The sequence below is a fragment of the Rhinoraja longicauda genome, chromosome 26, assembly GCF_053455715.1.
Source record: "Rhinoraja longicauda isolate Sanriku21f chromosome 26, sRhiLon1.1, whole genome shotgun sequence".
NCBI lineage: Eukaryota > Metazoa > Chordata > Chondrichthyes > Rajiformes > Arhynchobatidae > Rhinoraja > Rhinoraja longicauda.
This window is the reverse complement of record NC_135978.1, coordinates 14,199,900-14,220,245: the sequence shown is the minus strand read 5'-3', so window position 1 is coordinate 14,220,245 and position 20,346 is coordinate 14,199,900. Positions and strand designations below refer to the sequence as shown.

Genomic DNA, 20,346 nt, shown 5'->3' with positions numbered 1-20,346 from the left:
CCAGCTACCTGCGCCACCACTAGCTCACGCAATCATCTTGTAACTTCGAGCACAGGCAGCCAGCCTGCCACCACCGGTTCGCACAGCCTCCCCAACTGCTTGCAGCGCTGGCTGCTCCACGATATGTGTCAGGAGAGGCAGCGCGAGTCAGATGTAATGTGGGCAGCTTGCGCTCTAAGCGGCGGGCGAGGTGGCATGAAACGGGGGTGGTGCGGGCAGCCGGCTCTCTAAGCGACAGGGGAGGTGGCGTGAGCCGAGGGTGGCGCAGGCAGCCGGCGATCATGAGCAAGGTGGTGCGAATTGTTAAAAAAGCGTGTACTGTACAGTGATCAGAAACTGTCTTCCTAGAGTTATTCATTTCACACCAATGAAGAATGTTATTTGACATGTTAACCCAATTTTCCTTTGTAGTTACATTACGCTGCCATATATTCTTAATATTTATTATTTTAGGTGTAATGAAATCTGAGCACTAGTCTTTGTTATGATCAGAGAAGAGAATAACAAGAGAATCTTATGCAACATCAAAATTAGCATTGATATTTAACTTCACAATGGAAACTGTATTTAGAAGATTTCCTTTTTGTATTATTTGCGTAAATGTTATGAGTAAGAAAGTGCATGTATTTACCCTTCTCTATCCATTTGCAAGAAAATGGGAAATTCCAGTCGCAAGACCATACATTGTATGACAACTTACTGGTCACCTGAAAATAAAATACATCTTTAAGCATGCCTGCAGATTTTTCCAGTGGGCTTCTAAGATCAGGGCCTTCCAGTGAGAGATTAATGAGTGGTTCAGAAGCTCCTTGAGATAGGATTAGGAGATGCAAGGCAAAGCTAACAAATAATTTTACCTGAGTTTATTGGAATTTGCAGTAGGTTACCAAATCATGCACAAATTAGAATCTTTGTAATGGGAATGCTATATAAGCAGCCAAAGGAAATAAGTCTGACAGTGGAAATGCAATGTATTGTCAGACCTAGGAACAACCCATGCGGATCCACCAAAAATCTCAGTCAAACTCAATCAGGCACTGGGCTTTGTAATGCATCTGGGACCCTCCGAGCCGAATAATAGTTTTCTAATGGTTAAATTGACAAGTGGCTATTCCTTTGGAGCAAACAAGTCACTGGTACCTGTTTGAGTGTTTGAAGGCGCTGACGAGCTGTTGTCTTGGCAATAAAGGTGTGGCTAGTCCCAGGATTAGATTCCAGACTCAACGACAGACCAGAGATAAGTTCTGTTTGCAGGTCAGTAATGGTGACTTTATCATCAGCAACAGTCAATGGCACTTCCCCTAATACCACCTCCATCAATGGAGAAACAACCTACAAGAAATGAAAAGAACATGATGTGCTGCATATATATTCAAACTATCATCATTTAAGTATAACATGCTATAAGGTACATCTTTAGCAAAAACTGCAAAACTGCCGTTATCTTTATAAACAATGGACATTTTTGATAAGCTCATAGCACTGAAACAGCACCTTTGGCACAACTTGTCCATGCTGACCAAGAGCCCCATCTAAGCTAGTAGGCCTGCATCCACCCCACCAGCCTCCACATCCAATGTATCATTCTCTGGATACTCAAAAAGCTGGAGTAACTCAGTGGATCAGACAGTATCTCTAGTGAAAAGGAATAGGTGACGTCTCGGGTCGAGACCTTTCTTCAGAATGAGAGCCAGGGTAGAGGGAGTCTAGAGATATCTAGAGATATAGAGTTTCATTCTTTGGCATTTCAGTCACCTCCAACATATTCCCACCAGCTCTCAAATCTCATCCCCACCCGTTTCCACCTTCTGAATGAGACCGCTCCCTCCACAACTTCTTGGCTCACTCATCCCTTCCCACCCAAATCACCATCTCACCAGACACTTTCCCATGCATCCACAGGAGATGCAACACATGTCCCTATACCTCCTCTCTCACTCCATTTAGGGACCCTAGCAGTCCTTCCAGGTGAGAGAGCTTCACATGCACCTCCTCCAACCTTATCTACTGCATCCGGTATTCCCGATGTAGCATCCTGTATATCGGCATGATCGAGCATAGAGTTGGCGACCATTTCGGTGAACACTTGCGCTCTGTCCACCAAGGCCTACTGGATTTTAACAATTTTAACTCCTTTTCCATTCCCATACTGACCTTTCTGTCCTGGGTCCTCTCCATTGCCAGAGTGAGGCACATGCAGACTGGAGAACCAGCACCTCGTATTCCGCTCAGGTACCTTACACCCCAATGGTATGAACATTGAATTCTTCAATTTTAGGTGACTTCAAAGCACCCTCTCTCCTTCTTCCCCCTTTCTCCACCCTCCCTCTCTTCCCTGTGCCCCATCAGGACTCACACCTTTTCCTCTCCCGCTCCCCCTATATTCCTTCCTCTAGCTTCATAATTTGCAACTCCAATCTTTTTGTCTCACACCTTCTGTCTTTTCATCTCTAGTCTTTGTCCAACCATCTGCCAATTAACTCCCTCGCTGCCCCCAACCACCCCCCACTTGTATTAATCTATTATCTGCCAGGCTTTCTCCTGTCCCTCCTCTCTTCCAGCTCTTTCCAATTATCACTCTGAAGAAGCATCCCGACACAATACACTACTTTTCCTTAAATCTTAGAAGCGAATGTCCTCTGTGAAACCTCTAAAAGGATGAAGTACAATAAAATTGCAATTAATTTTTGAGAAATTTCTGGATGACATGAGACGACAACCTCTGTTTTAGCCAAATGCCTCTGGGGAATTACCAAGTGGAGACTATATTTTTTCAGAGAAACACTAGATATTAGTTTAGTTTAGTTCAGAGGTACAGGTTGGAAATAGACCCTTCAGCCCACCGAGTTCAAACCAACCAGCAATCACCAGTACACTAGTTCTATCCTACATACTAGGGACAATTTACAATTGTCAATCCAGACAGCATTCTGGTAAAACTTCCTCTGCACCTTCTCCAAAGCCTCCATGTCCTTCCTGCAATGGGGCGACCAAAACTGTACACGATTCTCCAAATGCGGCCTAATCAAATTCCAATAAAGCTTCATGCTTTCCTGACTCTAATAATCAATGTCCTGATCAATGACGGCAAACATACCATATGACTTTACCATTCTATCTACTTTTATTGCCACTTTCATAAAAGCAATGGGTTTGGCTCCCAAAATCCCTCCCTACATTAATGGTCATGGCATTAACTGTATACTTTCCCCTTACATTAGACCTCCCAAAGCGCAACACCCACACGGATTGTTTGGATTTCTGCAGCCGGTCTATATTCTGCTGTGTACTTTGACAGCCTTCCTCACTGTCTGAAACTCCAGCTATCTTGGTAACATCCTCAAACCTATTAACCAATCAATTTAAATTTATGTACACGTCTTTATATATATATCATAAGCAACAGAGGATTCAGCACAGATCCTCTGGAACTCCATTGGTCACAGATATCCAACTTGAATAACGGCCTTGCACATATGTCTTCTATTAGTAGGTCAGTTCTGAATCCAAATGACCAAGTCATAAGATCATGTGTAACGAGTGGAATTAGGCCTTTCTATCTACTCCGCCATTCAATCATAGCTGATCTATCTCTCTCTCCTAACCCCATTCTCCTGCCTTCTCCCAATAACCTCTGACACCTGTACTAATCAAAAATCTATCTATCTCTGCCTTAAAAATATACACTGACTTGACCTCCACAGCCTTCTGTGCTAAAGAATTCCAGATTCACCACCATCTGACTAAAGAAATTTCTCCTCATCTTCTTCCTAAAAGAACGTCCTTTAATTCTGAGGCTATGACCTCGAGTTCTAGACTCTCCCATTAGTGAAAACATCCTCTCCACATCCACTCACTATTCTGTATACTTCAATAAGGTCCCCCCTCATTCTTCTAAACTCCAGCGAGTACAGGCCCTGTACTGACAAACGCTCATCTTAGGTTAACCTACTCATTTCTGGGACCAATCTTGTAAACCTCCTCTGGACCCTCTCCAGAGCCAACACATCCTTCCTCGGATATGGTTCCCAAAATTGCTCACAATATTCCAAATGCGGCCTTACATGCGCCCTGTAGAGCCTCAGCATTACATCCCTGTTTTTGTATACAAGTCCTCTTGAAATAAATGCTCGCATTGAGTTTGCTTTCTTTACTACCGATTCGACTTGCAGATTAACTTTTTGGGAATCCTGCACCAGCACTCCCAAGTCCCTTGGCACCTCTGATTTCTGGATTCTCTCCCCATTTAGAAAATAGTCTATGCCTTTATTCCAACTACCAAAATGCATGACTTCACATATTGCTATACTGTATTCCATCTGCCACTTCTCTGCCCACTCTCCCAACCTGTCCAAGTTCTTCTGCAGAGTCCCTACTTTCTCAACACTACCTGCCCTTCCACCTATTTTCGTATCATCTTCCAAACTTGGCCACAAAGCCTTCAATCCTCTCGTCCAAATCATTAATATACAAAGTGAAGAGTAGCGGCTCTGCGGAACTCCGCTAGTCACTGGCAGCCATCCAGAAAAAGCCCCCTTTATTGCCACTCTTTGTCTTCTGCCATCCAGCCATCCTGCTATCCATGCTAGAATCTGCCCTTTGATGCTATGGGCTCTCATCTTCCTCAGCAGCCCCACATGTGGCACCTTATCAAAGACTTCCTGAAAATCTAAGTAAACATCTGCTGACTCTCCTTTGTCTGTCCTGCTATTTATTTCAAAGAATTGCAGCAAATTTGTCAAGCAAGACCTCCGCTTCACAAAGCCATGCTAACTTTGGCCTATTTTATCATGAACTAAGTACTCCGTAACCTCATCCTTTATAATGGACTCTAAAATCTTACCAACCACCGAAGTCAAAATAACCGGTCTATAGTTCCCACTATTCTTCTTTGCTCCCTTCTTGTGTAATATTGGCAATTTTCCAATCATCTGGGACCTCTCCCATCTCTAGTGATTCTTGAAATATCACTGTCAATACCTCCACAATCTCTAAAGCCACCTCTTTCAGAACCCTAGGGTGCACTACATTTGGTCCAGGTGACTCATCCACCTTCAGCCCTTTCAGCTTCCCAAGCACCTTCTCCCTGTTCATAGTCACTCCACTAATTTCCACCTTGACTCTCTTAAATTCCAGGCACTTTGCTGGTGTCTTCCTCTGTGAAGACTGATGCAAAAAATGTATTCAACTCCTCTGCCATTTCTTTATTCCCCTTTATCACTTCTCCTGCATCATTTTCCAGCGGCCCAACTTCCACTCGACAAGTCATTGTAAATTCCATGCATCCTAATCTTCTGGATCAGCCTACCCTGTGAGACTTTATTAAATGTCTTTAAAAATTCCATGTACAACATTCACTGCCATAACCTCGTCGTTTACCATTGTCACCTCCTCAAAAAACTCCATCAAGGTAGTAAGAAATAATCTGCCACGTACAAAGCCATGCTTCCAGTTATTAATGAATTCACTCTCTTCCAAATGGAGTAAATCTTATCCCCAATAATCCTCTCATGAGGTTCACAGACCTATATGTAAGTGGATACTCTCCACTTTCCTTCTTAAACAAAGGAACATTCAGGCTACTCTCGAGTCCTCCGGGACCTTGCCTATGGCTGGAGAAAATACAAAGATCATCCAGAGATATTTGACTTAAATGTAGCAGATTTCAAAAAATACTCCAGTACCTTTGTGAAATCTATTTGTAAACTTGTACGTCTGTCTGCTTAATTTTACCTTCAAAAGCATTACAGGCAATCCACGAAGTATGAGGAGTTACGTTCCAAAAAAACAGTCTGGATTGTGTTTTACCACAACACAAATCATCTGAGCATGCATCAAGAAATGCGAGTTGCAAAAAAACAAACATATTTTGCATTTATTTATTTACTTTTTATTTATATTAATTCTGTGAACTTTAGTCTGTATTTTCAATTTTTGGATAGTGGTTTGTGAATTCCGTAAAGGAGAATTTCCATTACCAGAGTGGTTATCAACGCAAGGGTTGCCTGTGTTATAGCACTTTACACAACAATGACAAATGTGTTATATTCAGCAACGGAAAATAAACACGTTTTACGTTATTTCATAGTATTGGTTAAGATTACCAAGTGAAAATGTGTGCATGTCTTGGAAAATCATATCAATTAGATTTTTACTTATGTAATACATTCCGTATATTATTCTATATATTATACAGTAAGATTCAACCTACTGCATTCTCCAGGCATGTGAGTGAGATAAAAAAAAGAGGAATAGAGCCGAGCGCTTGCACGAGGCGTACAGCGGGGGTCACAGAATTGGATTTTTTTGGAAAATTTACACACAAAATTACCAGTTTCAAGCCTCTTTTTGTGCATTTCAAAATAAAAATGGACATTACAAAATAATGTGAATATGTCACTGTATACTAATAACATTTTAAATATTTTAATAAATTTAGTTATATAATCTTGCACTTAAATTTAATATTTAGTCATTGCAGTACCACCACTGATTTTCTAGCATTCTTGGTTCAAGAGCTTTGCTGGTTTATCCAGCCGGCCAAGGAAGTCGGCTGTGGGGATAGATGTGCTGGCTCGAGCTGGGCTGGAGCTCCAGAGCCCCGGCCGCAGGTTGCAAATTCAACCCACCGATCGGCCGTGGAAGTCCCGATAAGGTGGAGATTGGCTGCTTTGCCCAGCCTAGGTGCCACATTTTCGGGGCGACTTCCAGGGTGGGGGGATTTCAAGTGGGCTCTCGTAATTTTGTCTGGATTTCAATGATTAGCGGCTATTTCTCGCGGAGCCCCTCGCGATCTCTAGTGGAATCCAAGTGTTCCGGGGAACCCCGGTTGAGAAACGCTGCTATACATCGTTTTTCTTCTTTCTTTTTTTCAATCCGATTTCTCCGTTGGTAAACGCGATTTTGGCAAAATGAAAAACGAGGAAATCATGCAAAAAGCGCTGAAAATGGATTAAAAAAACGCAGAAATCCGCAGAAACTTGGAAAATTCACATGCCTGATTCTCCATCTCTAGCCACCACCTCTAAACAATCGAAAAAAGCAAACCAATTAAATTAATGGCCGACAGCTAACCTTGAACATTGTTGCTCCAGGCTCACGTCCAGCAAGTATATTGCCTTCCATAATCTGTGCAATTCTTGTGTCTGCCACTCTCATGAAGTCACTGACTAGATCAGTGACATCCACTGACCATTCCGAGCCCAGCATGGTGATCACCTGATCTGTACCCTCTGACGAAGTTGTATGGAATTGTGTAAATACTCGTATTAATGCATGCTGATATTGCAGAGTACAGCCTCGTGTTTTGCTTCGTTCTTCTTCATCTTCATCTTCATCTTCACTGTCACGGGTGGACCTGAGAAATAGAGCACACGCACAAGGTCTTTGAAATCTAATTTTTTTTTAAATCCTCTCCATTATTGTATAAAAGATGTCACCATCTGCCATCCACTCGATGACAATGAAACATTTAGTGAAGATTTAATAGATGGAATACTTTTGTAGCAATCTAGGCAGATTGTTGGGAGCTGGGTAAAAATATTTCTGAAATGTTTTCCAATAGAAATTTACAGTTGATCCAAACATTTGACTTTCAATTTGAAGCATCTCTTCAAAGGCAATGTCACAACATGAACAATGTTGTATTAGCAGAAATGAGCAATTGAAGAATCGCATGGGACCCAGGTCCCTCTCAGACATCATATTTCTCAACAGTGGGATGAGAATCACTGAAAATCCCAGGTAACCAGCTCCACAGAACAAAGAGAAACATGTATTATTATACTTTTTCCAATTCTTCCCAGTTTATTACAGTTTAGAATATTAACAATTGATTATAACCATTATTCATATACCTAATCAGCTGTTTCACAAATCAAAGGAAGTGTTTCTACCATCTCATGCACAGCGGATGGACTGGTCTTGGTTCCATCTTTGATACTTACCCCTGATCAAGAACAATGATCATATATTCTATGACTTTGTATATTCAGCTCAAGCTGCCTCAGTGCTGATAAGGGAGGGTTAGCTAGTCAGTTCTCAGAGACAATAGGAATGGAATACAGTCAAGTCCTACAATACCTAGTTAGTTCTCCATTTTATAATATATCTACATACTCATTTCGGACAGAAAGTGCCAGAGTAATTCAACAGTTCAGGCAGCATCTTTGGAGAATATGGATAGATGATGTTTCATAGTGCTGTTTGGTAGGAAATTCCAGTATTTAGCCCCAATAGCAATAAAGTAATGGTTTATGACTTGAAAATTGGTGGTGTTTTAAGCCTTAATTAAGTATTAACAATATCCTTGGATAAAAATAAAAACCTATAAGAACCGTGCAATCTAATCATATAATTCAGAAAAGAAAATACAATTATGTTACAACCTTGTATTGCACCAATCAGTATCACCTCCCAATATCCGCTGTTTATGTTACTGGCATGAGATAATGGACTCAATGGCAGCATTCAAAATACTGCTGCATCCTGTAGAGCATCAACCTTGAAAGTTAATTCTGACTCTAATTACTGAATACATTTGGAATTGCTGGAATCAAGTTCATACAATTTTCTTGTCATCAGCAATAATGGTTACAATTGTGAAATAGCAAAGCCCTGATTGAATTTGATTTCTACGCCAAATGTAAGCCTATTTTCTCGACTAAAAGCACCAGTTATCGGTCGGATGTGAGTGAAAACTGATTCATGCTACTTAATAAAAGATTTTTCATTCCAAGGTACACTCTTCACTCATTAACCTTTAGCAATTTATAATACAGAATTCATATCTGTGAATTAATCGAGGATTCATTGCTTCAATGACCTTTAAAATGTTCAGCCTGCTTGAAGAAGTCCATCTTACATTTTTGCTGACCTGTTGGGAGCTTCCCTTAATATTAGATAAATTTGTCTGGATTCACAGAGGTGGAATTTAGAATTCTGAGCGACTGCCTTTATCCTTGCGAATGTTGGAATACTACTTTTTTTGTGATTATGACAGAATTAATTCAATACCATTCTATGAATTACCACGAGGTAATTATTAACAGCATCAACATAAAATGAAGAAAGCTTTTGCTGCATCATGGAGATGACGTTATTTGCATATCGCTGGTGCATGCATGCAAAATACACCCTGAATCTCCCACGAAGATTTAACTCAATCATCTTTGCAGCTGTTTGGCACTTCAGCTGTTCTATCTTAAGTGTTATCAAAGTCTTACATGGCAGAAGAATATTTTTTCTGTTTTTTAATTTCTGGTGTGGCCTGGACTGCTACAGCAAGTGTAAACAAATTATTGTTTTCATCATACATCCGCCTGCAAAAAGACTTAAAACACTCACGCCCGCTCCTTAATTAAACAAACAGTTGGAAAAAATTGGACCAAAAATATTTTGTTTGTAAAATTTGTGTCACTGAATGAGGTAAACATTAATAGTCTCTGAAACTGACAGCAGTTATATCTTACAAATTTATCAAAAGTCATTGCTGGTCATATACCTATTTAGAGGGACAGGCACAACATGAAGATAATATACGTAGAAGATATCCCAACATTCTATCCGTGTTCTCTAGAGATGCTGCCTGACCAAGAGTTACTCTATCATTTTGTGTCTTTCTTCGATATTTTATATGGTCAGCCCATTTTAATAATGGAGACTAGTTGGTGTTCAGGTAGCACTATGGCTTGAAGGGACAAAGCTCTGTCAAGTTCGCTGTCCTCAAGAAGCTAAGTTGCATACTATCAAGTTAGAATTTTCCCAACAGAGCTTCATGACAATACACTTTAGGAATCCTATTATAGCAAACACTTCAGATGAGATTTGTCTCTCTAGTCGTAAAGTTGCACGGTTTCCATTGAGAATGTCTCAGTGGAAATGGCAGAACAAGGCAATGTATTATACTTTTTCTTTTAGGTTAAGGGAGCAGGTGCATGGTTGCATTGGTCATACCTTTGGCACATAAGTACCTGATAAATAGGAACAAGAGTTTGTGGCTACTTTATTAAGGCATTTTATATACAGTGCCCTCCATGATGGTTGGGAGGAAGACCCATAATTTATTTATTTGCTCTGTACTCCACAATTTGAAATTTGTAATAGAAAAAAAATCACATGTGGTTAAAGTGCACATTGTCAGATTTTAGTAAAGGGTATTTTGATACATTTTGGATTCACCATGTGTATAAACACCAGCAGTGTTTATACAGTCCCCCCCATTGCAGGGCACCATAATGTTTGGGACACAGCAATGTCATGTAAATGAAAGCAGTCATATTTCGTATTTTGTTGCATATCCTTTGCATGCAATGACTGCTTGAAGTTTGCGATTCATGGACATCACCAGTTGCTGGGTGTCTTCTCTGTGATGCTCTGCAAGGCCTGTATTGCAGCCATCTTTAGCTTATGCTTTTTTTGGGGGCTAGCTAGTCCCCTTCAGTTTTCTCTTCAGTATATAAAAGGCATGCTCAATTGGGTTCAGATCAGGTGATTGACTTAGCCACTCAAGAATTGACCATTTTTTAGCTTTGAAAAACTCCTTTGTTGCTTTAGCAGTATATTTGGGATCATTGTCTTGCTGTAGAATGAACCGCCGGCCAATGAGTTTTAAGGCATTTGTTTGAACTAGAGCAGATAGGATGTGTCTATACACTTCAGAATTCATTATGCTACTACCATCAGCAGTTGTATCATCAATGAAGTGAGCCAGTACCTTCAGCAGCCATACATGCCCAAGTCATTGCATGCAAAGCATATGCAACAAAATACTAAACATGACTACTTTCATTTACATGATATTGTTGTGTCCCAAACGTTATGGTGCCCTGAAATGGGGGGACTATGTATAAACACTGCTGTAATTTCTACATGGTGAAACCAAAATGTATAAAAATTGCTTTTATTTAAATCTGACAATGTGCGCTTTAACCACATGTGATTTTTTCTATTACAAATCTCACATTGTGGAGTCTAGAGGTAAATAAATAAATGATGGGTCTTTGTCCCAAACATTATGGAGGGCACTGTAATCTCAGGGAGCTATTCACAGACATTTATAACTACACTGAGAAGAGCATGGTGATAAAAATTGTGAGAATGAGTGAAAATGAAGCAATGCACACTTTTCTGTGTAGCATGGTGAAAATCAAATTTGATCAGCTGGCAATCATGGAGAGTTTAAGAACATAAATAAATTGTAACAGCTGTAATTGATAAGTAACTCACGGTGTTTGTGATGAACTAAAATATTCAAGATAAGGATAATAGGTTTCACCTGAAGAACAATGGAAAGTTTGGTGTCTCGAAAGACAGAGAACATAAAAAGTGTACTCTCAGGTACAGTGAGTCTGAGGAAGGGTCTCAACCTAAAATGTCACCTATTCCTTTTCTTCTTATTCTGACCTGCAAAGTTACTCCAGCCTTTTGTGTCTATCAAGGAGAGGCAAGTAGATCACTGCACCGCAGAGGAATCTGTGTGTATATGGATCCTGAGATTAACCTCCCACCAAAGATGGCACATCTATCAATGTCTCAGAAATAGTGTAACTTGGTAATATGATGGATGCTAAAGGCGTTTATCTAGTTGAGGACAATGTTAAACAGCATTGAATGCATCAAATCAATCTGTTTTGGACTTCTCAACTGTCATTCTACCCATCTTTGAACAGCATTAGGAACTCTACACGAGTTACTGAATCATAAGAATGTGGAATCAGACCATGAAAGAAAAAGTTACAAGAGTTGAAGCAATTGTTGGTAAATTAACCGTTTTGGTCATAATCATCAACAAATTGTTCAGGCTGTCTTATGGCATTGGTGTAATTTTGTTACAACGAATGGAAAATTGAGATGATTTTGTGTTAAGATATCTTTTCAAATCTCAGCAACATTACTCACCAAAAAACAAGGTTAGCTATAATCAACAGGGAATGAAAATATATAGAAATTTATAACTTTCACAAACCACATCTGCTACATGATACTTTTGCTGAATCCAAGGAGATTCAACTGGTCTCAAGTAGAGTGCAGTGATAGACACTAATTGTATACACATAACTACTCTGAGTAAACAGTACAAGCAGAAAGTGAATGCTGAGTCATAATGAATGTATAAGATGGATAGAGGAATTTGTGTGGACACCTCCATATCTCAAGTTATGATTTCCAAATTTGAGGATGATCTTTCCGTACAATGAAACCTCTTAAAACGTGCTGAATCCGCTAGATTACATACAACTGCATCACCCAGCCTCAAACAGTTTGGCAGAAAAGGTAGTTCAGACTATGGAGGCTAGACTAATGAAGGTGATGAGAGATTAAATTGAAATGAGAGATTAACATGACAAAATGTCGCATGTTTCTTATTTTATTATTAGATGCACTACATAAAACTGCAACATAGATACCTGTTAAATTAATCTGGCACATCTGGCAGAATTTTCATGCAGACAAAGGTTAGTCTTGTCTTCCAAGCAGTACATAGTAGCTAATACTCTGTCTCATATAAGTGAAGGAAAATCAAAGGCTGATCTTAGCCTAATAATAACCTTAAGTAAATGATTATTTTTCATAACCCAAAGTTTTCTTACCTTCCAACAAAACCGAAGAACTGTAGAAGACTACATCTAGCCTACTACTGACTGGTGACGTTTAAACTGAGCTGCATCATTTGGAATGAGTGAGAAAATCATTGGGTAGATTACTGTAAAAAAGGAACATGTTTGTTTTACAGCTTAACATTGGATTTTGGGGATTATGTATATTTTTATCCAAGTTAAGGAGGAGGTATTATGATAATGCTGTTACAAAGACACTTGAAGAATGGAGAAACATTGTGTTGTGATCTTTTTGTTATCAGCAAGTTGCGTGGACAAGTAACAAAAATAAAGTAAAGGCTTCTTAGGCTGACTCACAAATGATCTAAATTACTGTGTTGTGAGCATTTATTTCACTTAATATTTGAGTATAGTGATGCTAAGATAATACAGTGGTCCATTCAAATATTGGTCTATAGTCGGTAGACCAATATTTTCAACTCAAATTTAAACGAATTATTTGTAACTGATTCATGTTTTTAATGAGCAATAACAGTGCAATTTTATAAGAGCTGGCAAGTCAATTGTGAAACAATTTGAATAGTTTTGCATTTTAAATTAAGTTTTGTAATTAGAATACAAACATCTAAAACATCCATGTGCACTCGTTTTAAAAAAAAGATGGATTAACTTGCTCCTTTTAAACTGCTTGATGCATCATTAAAGTAACAGCAATCTGATGTGGGATCGTAAAGTGATGCAGCAATGAAACATCGTTCAGCTCTGAAAATCTTAACTAGTGGGTCTATGGAAATGGAACTCCACTAATCTTAATGCACTAAAATTTCAAAGCTTTAGATTTTAAATCTCAAATGATGTGTAATAAATCCTTTGAACATGCTTCTGTCACAGGATTTTTGTTGCAGGTTTTGCAATCAGCATATTTTCCCTTTATCTCCACTAAATAAATGAACAATATTAATTTTAGTGATTGACAGTACAACACAGTCAAATTCAGGCCACTCACCTTCTATCAGGGAGGATAGGAACTCTCCAGCCTTTCACTTGACTTAGTTTGCTATCTGATAATTCAATCTGCAGGGGAAGTTTTGGTACCCAAACTGTCAACTCCAGTGCGGCACTTAAATATTCATAGTCAAAAATAATCCGGGCGTTCATTGAGCCTCGAGACTCCTTACCACTCACAAACACATAATCACAACCTTTGGACACCTGTGTGAAAACAGAAGAGTTGAATCAAATGGAATCTGCACAAAGAGAAATTTTACACAAAAAGTCAAAATTAAGTCCATAAAAATACAGAATTCAATTGAAACATTAACCATTCAAACCTGATGACCATTCTCGCTGTATTGTTTGCTAGACACAACAATTGGATTAATTTGCCCCCCAATTCATTCCAAATTCTGATACAGGGTATACTTATTATTGACATAAATCTTTCTGAAGCATTATTGTTTAATTTTAAATTAGTAACTGTTTTCAGGGAACTGTGTTAAAAACTTTGGTTTGTTCAACAAAATCAATAACAATTACACAAAGAACAAATGCTTGCCAGTAGAAGTGCAAGTTTAAAAAATATATTTGAAAGGTGCAATTAGAATATTTTGATATATTAAGATGTGCTAATTGTTTTTTCTTACATAACCACTGATACATCCATGGTTATGTAAGCAGCGGTAGAGTTGCTGCTTTACAGCGAATGCAGCGCCGGAGACTCAGGTTCGATCCTGACTACGGGTGCTGCACTGTAAGGAGTTTGTACGTTCTCCCCGTGACCTGCGTGGGTTTTCTCCGAGATCTTCGGTTTCCTCCCACACTCCAAAGACGTACAGGTATGTAGGTTAATTGGCTGGGTAAATGTAAAAATTGTCCCTAGTGGGTGTAGGATAGTGTTAATGTACGGGGATCGCTGGGCGGCACGGACTTGGTGGGCCGAATAGGCCTGTTTCCGGCTGTAGATATATGATATGATATGATAAAACTCCTCCACCAACGTGTTCCAGGCATCCACCACCCTCTGCATAAAAAACCTGTCCACGCATCTCCTTTAAACTTTGCTCCTCTTACTGTAAACCTATGCCCTCTGGTCTTTGACATTTTTACCCTGGAAAAAAGATTCTGACTGTCTGAAACATGAACCTTTGAACAAAAAAATAATAAACTTTTGTAGTATCTTTTGCATTTTGTGTTTATTTTGTTATTTATTAATACAAATTCCCGAAAAGTAAATTTGTATTGTGTATCCTGTTTTTTTGGTTGTGATTTCTATAAGGGCCAATTTCCATTACATAAAGTGCCATTGTGCAGGAGGTAAACTATTATTTAAATTGATAGTGAAAGCAAAAGTGTGCCTGCTCAAAATGAATTGGTATCTGCACAGACATTAGTGTCATGCAAGACAAAAACATTTTCATTGCAATAAATAAGAGGGTTGCAGAAGCACTTTAATCTGCCTCTTTTGGAAATGATAGAAAGTTACAAATAGAAATAATCTAAATGATTGAATGTTGAAAATCCTAATTGAGGTATAAAAGCATCACAGGGATGGAGATGGCTTCTGTGGAATTTCTGCAGGCACATTATCTGTGTAAATACTTACATAGGCAAACACTGTAACACAGTACATTCTGAGATCAAGTATGTGACATGTGAGTAATAATGGAAAATGCAGTGATTTTAAAATTAAAATGGAAGTTATAGGTCAATATATCGATATAAATACTGGTACAGCTACTTTCTGCTTCATTACAACAGAGATAATAATATCAAGAGGTTCATCAAACACCATTAACAACAAAATGGATGTGTATGGGAAAAATATATTTAATTTAATGGCATCCTCATCTAGTTAAGCGTTTTAAGCTATATGCAGAAATGTTCAAACAGCATTTGGAAACATGAAGACCATATGCATATTACGCATGTGGTCTTCATGTCCCTGAATGTCAAGGCCAAACTATTTTACTAAAGGGGCCCCAACAATTGCAATGCAACCAAGATGATGTTCTGCTTGAAACTATTACAAGGGAAAAATCTATGACTCCTTGAGAAAGTATTCAAGAACCCACAAAATTTTAAGATTAAACCCCAGGTAAGTAAATGCAACATTGTACAGATATATATGGTTTATTTGGGCCTTAGTCTAGAAGAAAGAGTTTCCAATCGATCGAGGAAAAGATCAGGAGCATTGTCAAAGCTGGAAAACCCATAAATTTCATTAAAACTCTCTTTCCTACTTATTGTCCAATAATATGCCAAGTTTTGGTTGACCTTACAATAATACTGCCAACATCATATCAACTGCTGAGGTGGATGAACTATAATAGTGGTTAAAGAAGCAACAGAAGGCATATCAATTCTGTAGCAGAGTAGTGAGTCCTTCCTGATGCAGTACAATACCACTTGAATGCTTCCACACATATTTGATGCTTCTAGTTCTGGAAGAAAGTAAATGAATATTCTTCAAGGGACTGGATTAATTCCCCCAGTGCTAAACTGAGAATGTAAATCCTTTCCATCATAGATGTGACAACCTGTTCACAAACGAGAGGCTGCATTTGTGGTAATTACATCCAAAGAATTGCAAAAAAGAATAATGGAGGAACTTCATTCGGGGTCCTTAGAAATTGTTAACATAAAATCAATAACCAGTGGCCTCATAGAAAATAGGTGTTGGCGTAGGCAATTCGGCCCTTCGAGCCAGCACTGCCATTCAATATGATCATGGCTTATCATCCAAAATCAGTACCCCGTTCTGGCTTTTTCCGCATATTCCTTGATCCCCAGCTCTGAGCTAAATCCAACTCTCTCTGACCAATGGCATGGCATAGACGAGGACCTGGAAGAATTTGTCAAGAATTATACAGCCTGTGAAGACTCAGATCACAGACACTGAAAGCACTGTTGTAAACGTGGAAATGTGCCACAAGGTCATTCCATTCCGTGCACATGAACTGCTGCAAAAAGTGTGAGTCTCTTTCAGGGATGCTGGTGGATCGACATTCAGAACAGATTAAACGTGTGGGATTATTCACTACCGCTGAACACACAATAGAAGCAAGGTCCATTTTCATGAATCATGGTCTTCCTTAAGGGACATAGGTTTATGAAACAAAGTGGATCACATCATCATGGATCACATACCGTAACCTCAAGCAGATAAACTCAGATGTCAGGACATGAAGAAACAAGCCTTGTGTGGCAGATCGCACTTTATGATGAAACGCTGACAAACAGATTGCCCTCTGAAATACAAATTGATTCTGCTGTCCATGACAAGATACACTACTATAGAAATGCTGATGCACAGAAGACTCGTCTGAGTCTGATTCAGCTGAAACTTGAAAGAAAAGTGGAAGAAAGGCATTTGAAAGAACGAGAAATATGATAAGTACAATGAAGCAGGGGGGACTTTAGCAAAACAGAAGTAAATATCTATTCCAAGCACTATTATTCCAAGTTCCAAGCATAACATGGAGGGGAAAGCTGCACGTGGTGCTGATTCTCAGCACTTGCCGGCTTTAATAGTTGCCACTTGGTAATAGTTGTCAGTGTAACCTTGGCGAGTATCTGAGTACAATTAGTAGATGATACGCACAGTGGTCACAGAGGACTGATGGTGGAGCAAATAAATATTTAGTTCATAATTGAGTGTCATTTAAGTTTTGTCCTGGCCTGTGGCAAGGTAGGAGGAAAGTATTCGTTCATGCTCTTGACGTACCTTTTAGCTGAGGGTCTGGAAATTAGTTACTTTGAAACAGTAGGGATTGAAGATGTTGAAATCTGGAGCGAAAAAGAAACTACTGGAATAACTCAGTGGATTTATTAGATTTGTGGAGGCTAAGGAATGTTCAACTTGTTTCAGAAGTGTCACGTCCCAGAATATCTAGCCCGTAATCTGCTGCTGACGCTGCAGCATTTGGACGGCTAATCAAGATGACATTCTGTTTATGGTGGGAAACTCAGTATTGGTAAAGTCACTGAATTCACGAATAAGTGTTTAGATATTCTCTCATTGAAGATTATCATTGCCAGACACTTGTGTGGTGCAAATCACATTTGTCATTTGTTGGTGAATGCTGCACACAGACAAGATCTTCATTCGCTGAAGACTTGAGAGAGAATTTGTGCCTTGCGCCATGGTCAGCCAACGTCATGATCAAGGAAAGAAGATCATTATCATAGCATCTAAAGATGGTTGGAATGGGTCAGAGTATTGAGGAGCTCCTGAAGGTGAAATAATTGATCTCCAACAACCCAAACAAAAATCCTTTATACAAAAATTCCAGTCATTTAAATGTTTTCTCCTTGATTACCAGGATTCCTTAATTCAATCAATGACCAAAACCAACTTGAACATTTTCAAGCAGATTGTTGGTGATTAAGTGAAAGTGGATTGATTCGGCAATAATTAGTCAGGAGTTGCCCTGTCTTTGTGTTCAGGAGATGATTACTGATATTTCAACTTGCCTTTGACACTCTCACGTTAAGCTCCACTATCAATGGCGGAAGGGTATGTTCTTGGCATGTCCTCATCCCGTTAGCTATTTAATTCTCTTCTACCATTCACAATGAAATGTGGCAAATTAGCAGAATCTTAACTGATTCATTGGTTGTTTATTGCACGCTGTTTCTTACTATTTAGCACAAATGCAGTCCTGTGTTGCAGTCTCTCTATGTCTAATTTTTAATTTGCCAGACATTCCTCCTGGCAGATCCTTCCTTGAATTGGAGTTGATCCTCTGGCTTGAATATAATGATAGATTGACAAATATGCCAAGCTATGAGGTCACAGATTGTGTTGGAATGTACTTTTGTTGCCGCTGATAACCAATAGTAATTCAGGAATGCCTAGTTCTACACTACCAGATCTGTTCTGAATGTATCCTATTTCACATTATTGTGTTGCCCTACAAAATAACCACCATGCTAAATGAGGCATATTCAGAACAGATCTGCCAGATACCATACAGAATTAAAACTATTCCTAAAAATCAGTTAATCTTCGTTAACATATTTTATTTGGTAAATTTATTATTGGTATGTTTAAAATTAATCTTTTGTATCTTGGTATGTTTACTCCATAAAATCTTGTAAATTCAAGTATATCTTATCATCGGCCTTTGAGAGATCCATTGCTCAGATGATGGCATGAACACACAGCAAACATGACTATGCTTAATAGACCAACAATATATTTTGTGATCAGCTGTAAGAAATTGAGCTAAATTTTCTCCATTACAATGTTCACTCCTTTCTTACCACCAGAATGAATGGTAAAAATAAGTGAAAACAGCAAAAATCACATAAAAATATTTTAAGCTAGTTATGTAAGTGGGTATCTAAGTTTATGAGATCACTAAAACTGAGTGAGCCTTAATGAATCTATTCAGTATTGAGCAGAATAGAAATTAAAATGTAAACTTAGCTAAAATTATGGCAGCTTTTAGGCATTGACTATGGCAATACATTTCAATCCAAAGTGTTTTGAGAGTAACATGTTCATAACTGGCAAACTGTACGTGTATTGGTAAACAAATCATATAACAAAGAGGTAGAAAATCACAAGAAATCCAGGTGATGGAATTCTGAAATACAGATAATGTTGGAATCACTCAGCGGGTCAAGCAGCATTGGTGGAAATTGAATTAATATTTCAAATTGAGGAGCTTTTGTCAGAACTGGTGAAAGAGAGAATTATTGTTAAGGTGCAATGTTTACTACTAGTCAATCTCAATGTTGAGAACATACTCAAAGGAAAGCACATTGGCAGAAATTAATAGCATCTTTTCAGGGTACTACTGACTAGTGGCAAAGGACTATCAAAGTTTCATGTTCTAAATGGAGATTTATGTTCCACATTGGAAGTGCAATGTTTGTAATGCTCATGGGAGGCAATTCAATTGCAGGATTTGGTTTTCAATGATTTATTTGGTGATTATGTTGATAATAAATAGTCATCGTGACAATTAATCAATACACACAACCTCAAAATTTCCATCCTTATTTTCGCAACAAATTTTTAAAAAAACTAAATAATTATACATTAGGCAGCAGAATTGTTCTCATTGGCCTTAAGTTCAGGAAGTCTATTATGTTGGTGGAAATGTCTGAAGTTAAACTGGAAACAGAAAGGATGTATGACCCGGATGTAACTTTGCAAATAAGGGAGTTCTCAAGGAGCCTTTGAAGCTCCTTCAATGCAATTGAGGTTATAGGTTTAGAATGCTTGTTGATAAAGCCATGTTGAGCTGCAGCATCACATTATGTAGAGGGTACATATTGTAACCGTCAGTAGTGGAAGGAGGAAATGCGCAAGGTATTAAAAGGTGTGCCAGTCAGGTGTGCCATTTTGTTCTGGACAGGTCATTGAGGTAATTAGTAACCATTGGGGTGCCACAGAGATCACAACTGGGGCCCAACAGATTCAGTGTCTGAAGAAGGGTCTCGACCCGAAACGTCACCCATTCCTTCTCTCCCGAGATGCTGCCTGACCTGCTGAGTTACTCCAGCATTTTGTGAATAAATCGATTTGTACCAGCATCTGCAGTTATTTTCTTATACTAGATTCAGTGACCTGTTTGATTCTGATTTCTGCTGCTCTCCTTGTCAAGTATGCACATCTCTTTGTGACCTCATGGGTTTTTCCTGGTTGCTCTGGTTTCCTTCCAAATCCACAGATCCTCTGGTTGACAGATTTATTGAGTATTGTAAATTACACCTCCTGTAAGCGGTGAAAAGGCTCCATGAAACTGGGTGCTGCCTCTGATTTTCTCTTAGGTGTACA

The 20,346-nt window shown here is 38.9% G+C and overlaps 1 protein-coding gene across 2 annotated transcripts in view; it reads right to left on the bottom strand.

Moving 5' to 3' along the window:
• Nucleotides 1–20,346, bottom strand: part of tmem132e (transmembrane protein 132E) — a 206,776-nt gene that overhangs the window by 38,027 nt on the left and 148,403 nt on the right. For both annotated transcript variants that reach the window (XM_078422769.1, XM_078422770.1), the window contains exons 6-8: nt 13,564–13,769; nt 7,075–7,357; nt 1,141–1,332 (exon numbers count right to left, since the gene is read on the bottom strand). In XM_078422769.1, coding sequence (XP_078278895.1) covers nt 1,141–1,332; nt 7,075–7,357; nt 13,564–13,769 — 681 coding nt within the window. The remainder of the gene's footprint in view (nt 1–1,140; nt 1,333–7,074; nt 7,358–13,563; nt 13,770–20,346) is intronic.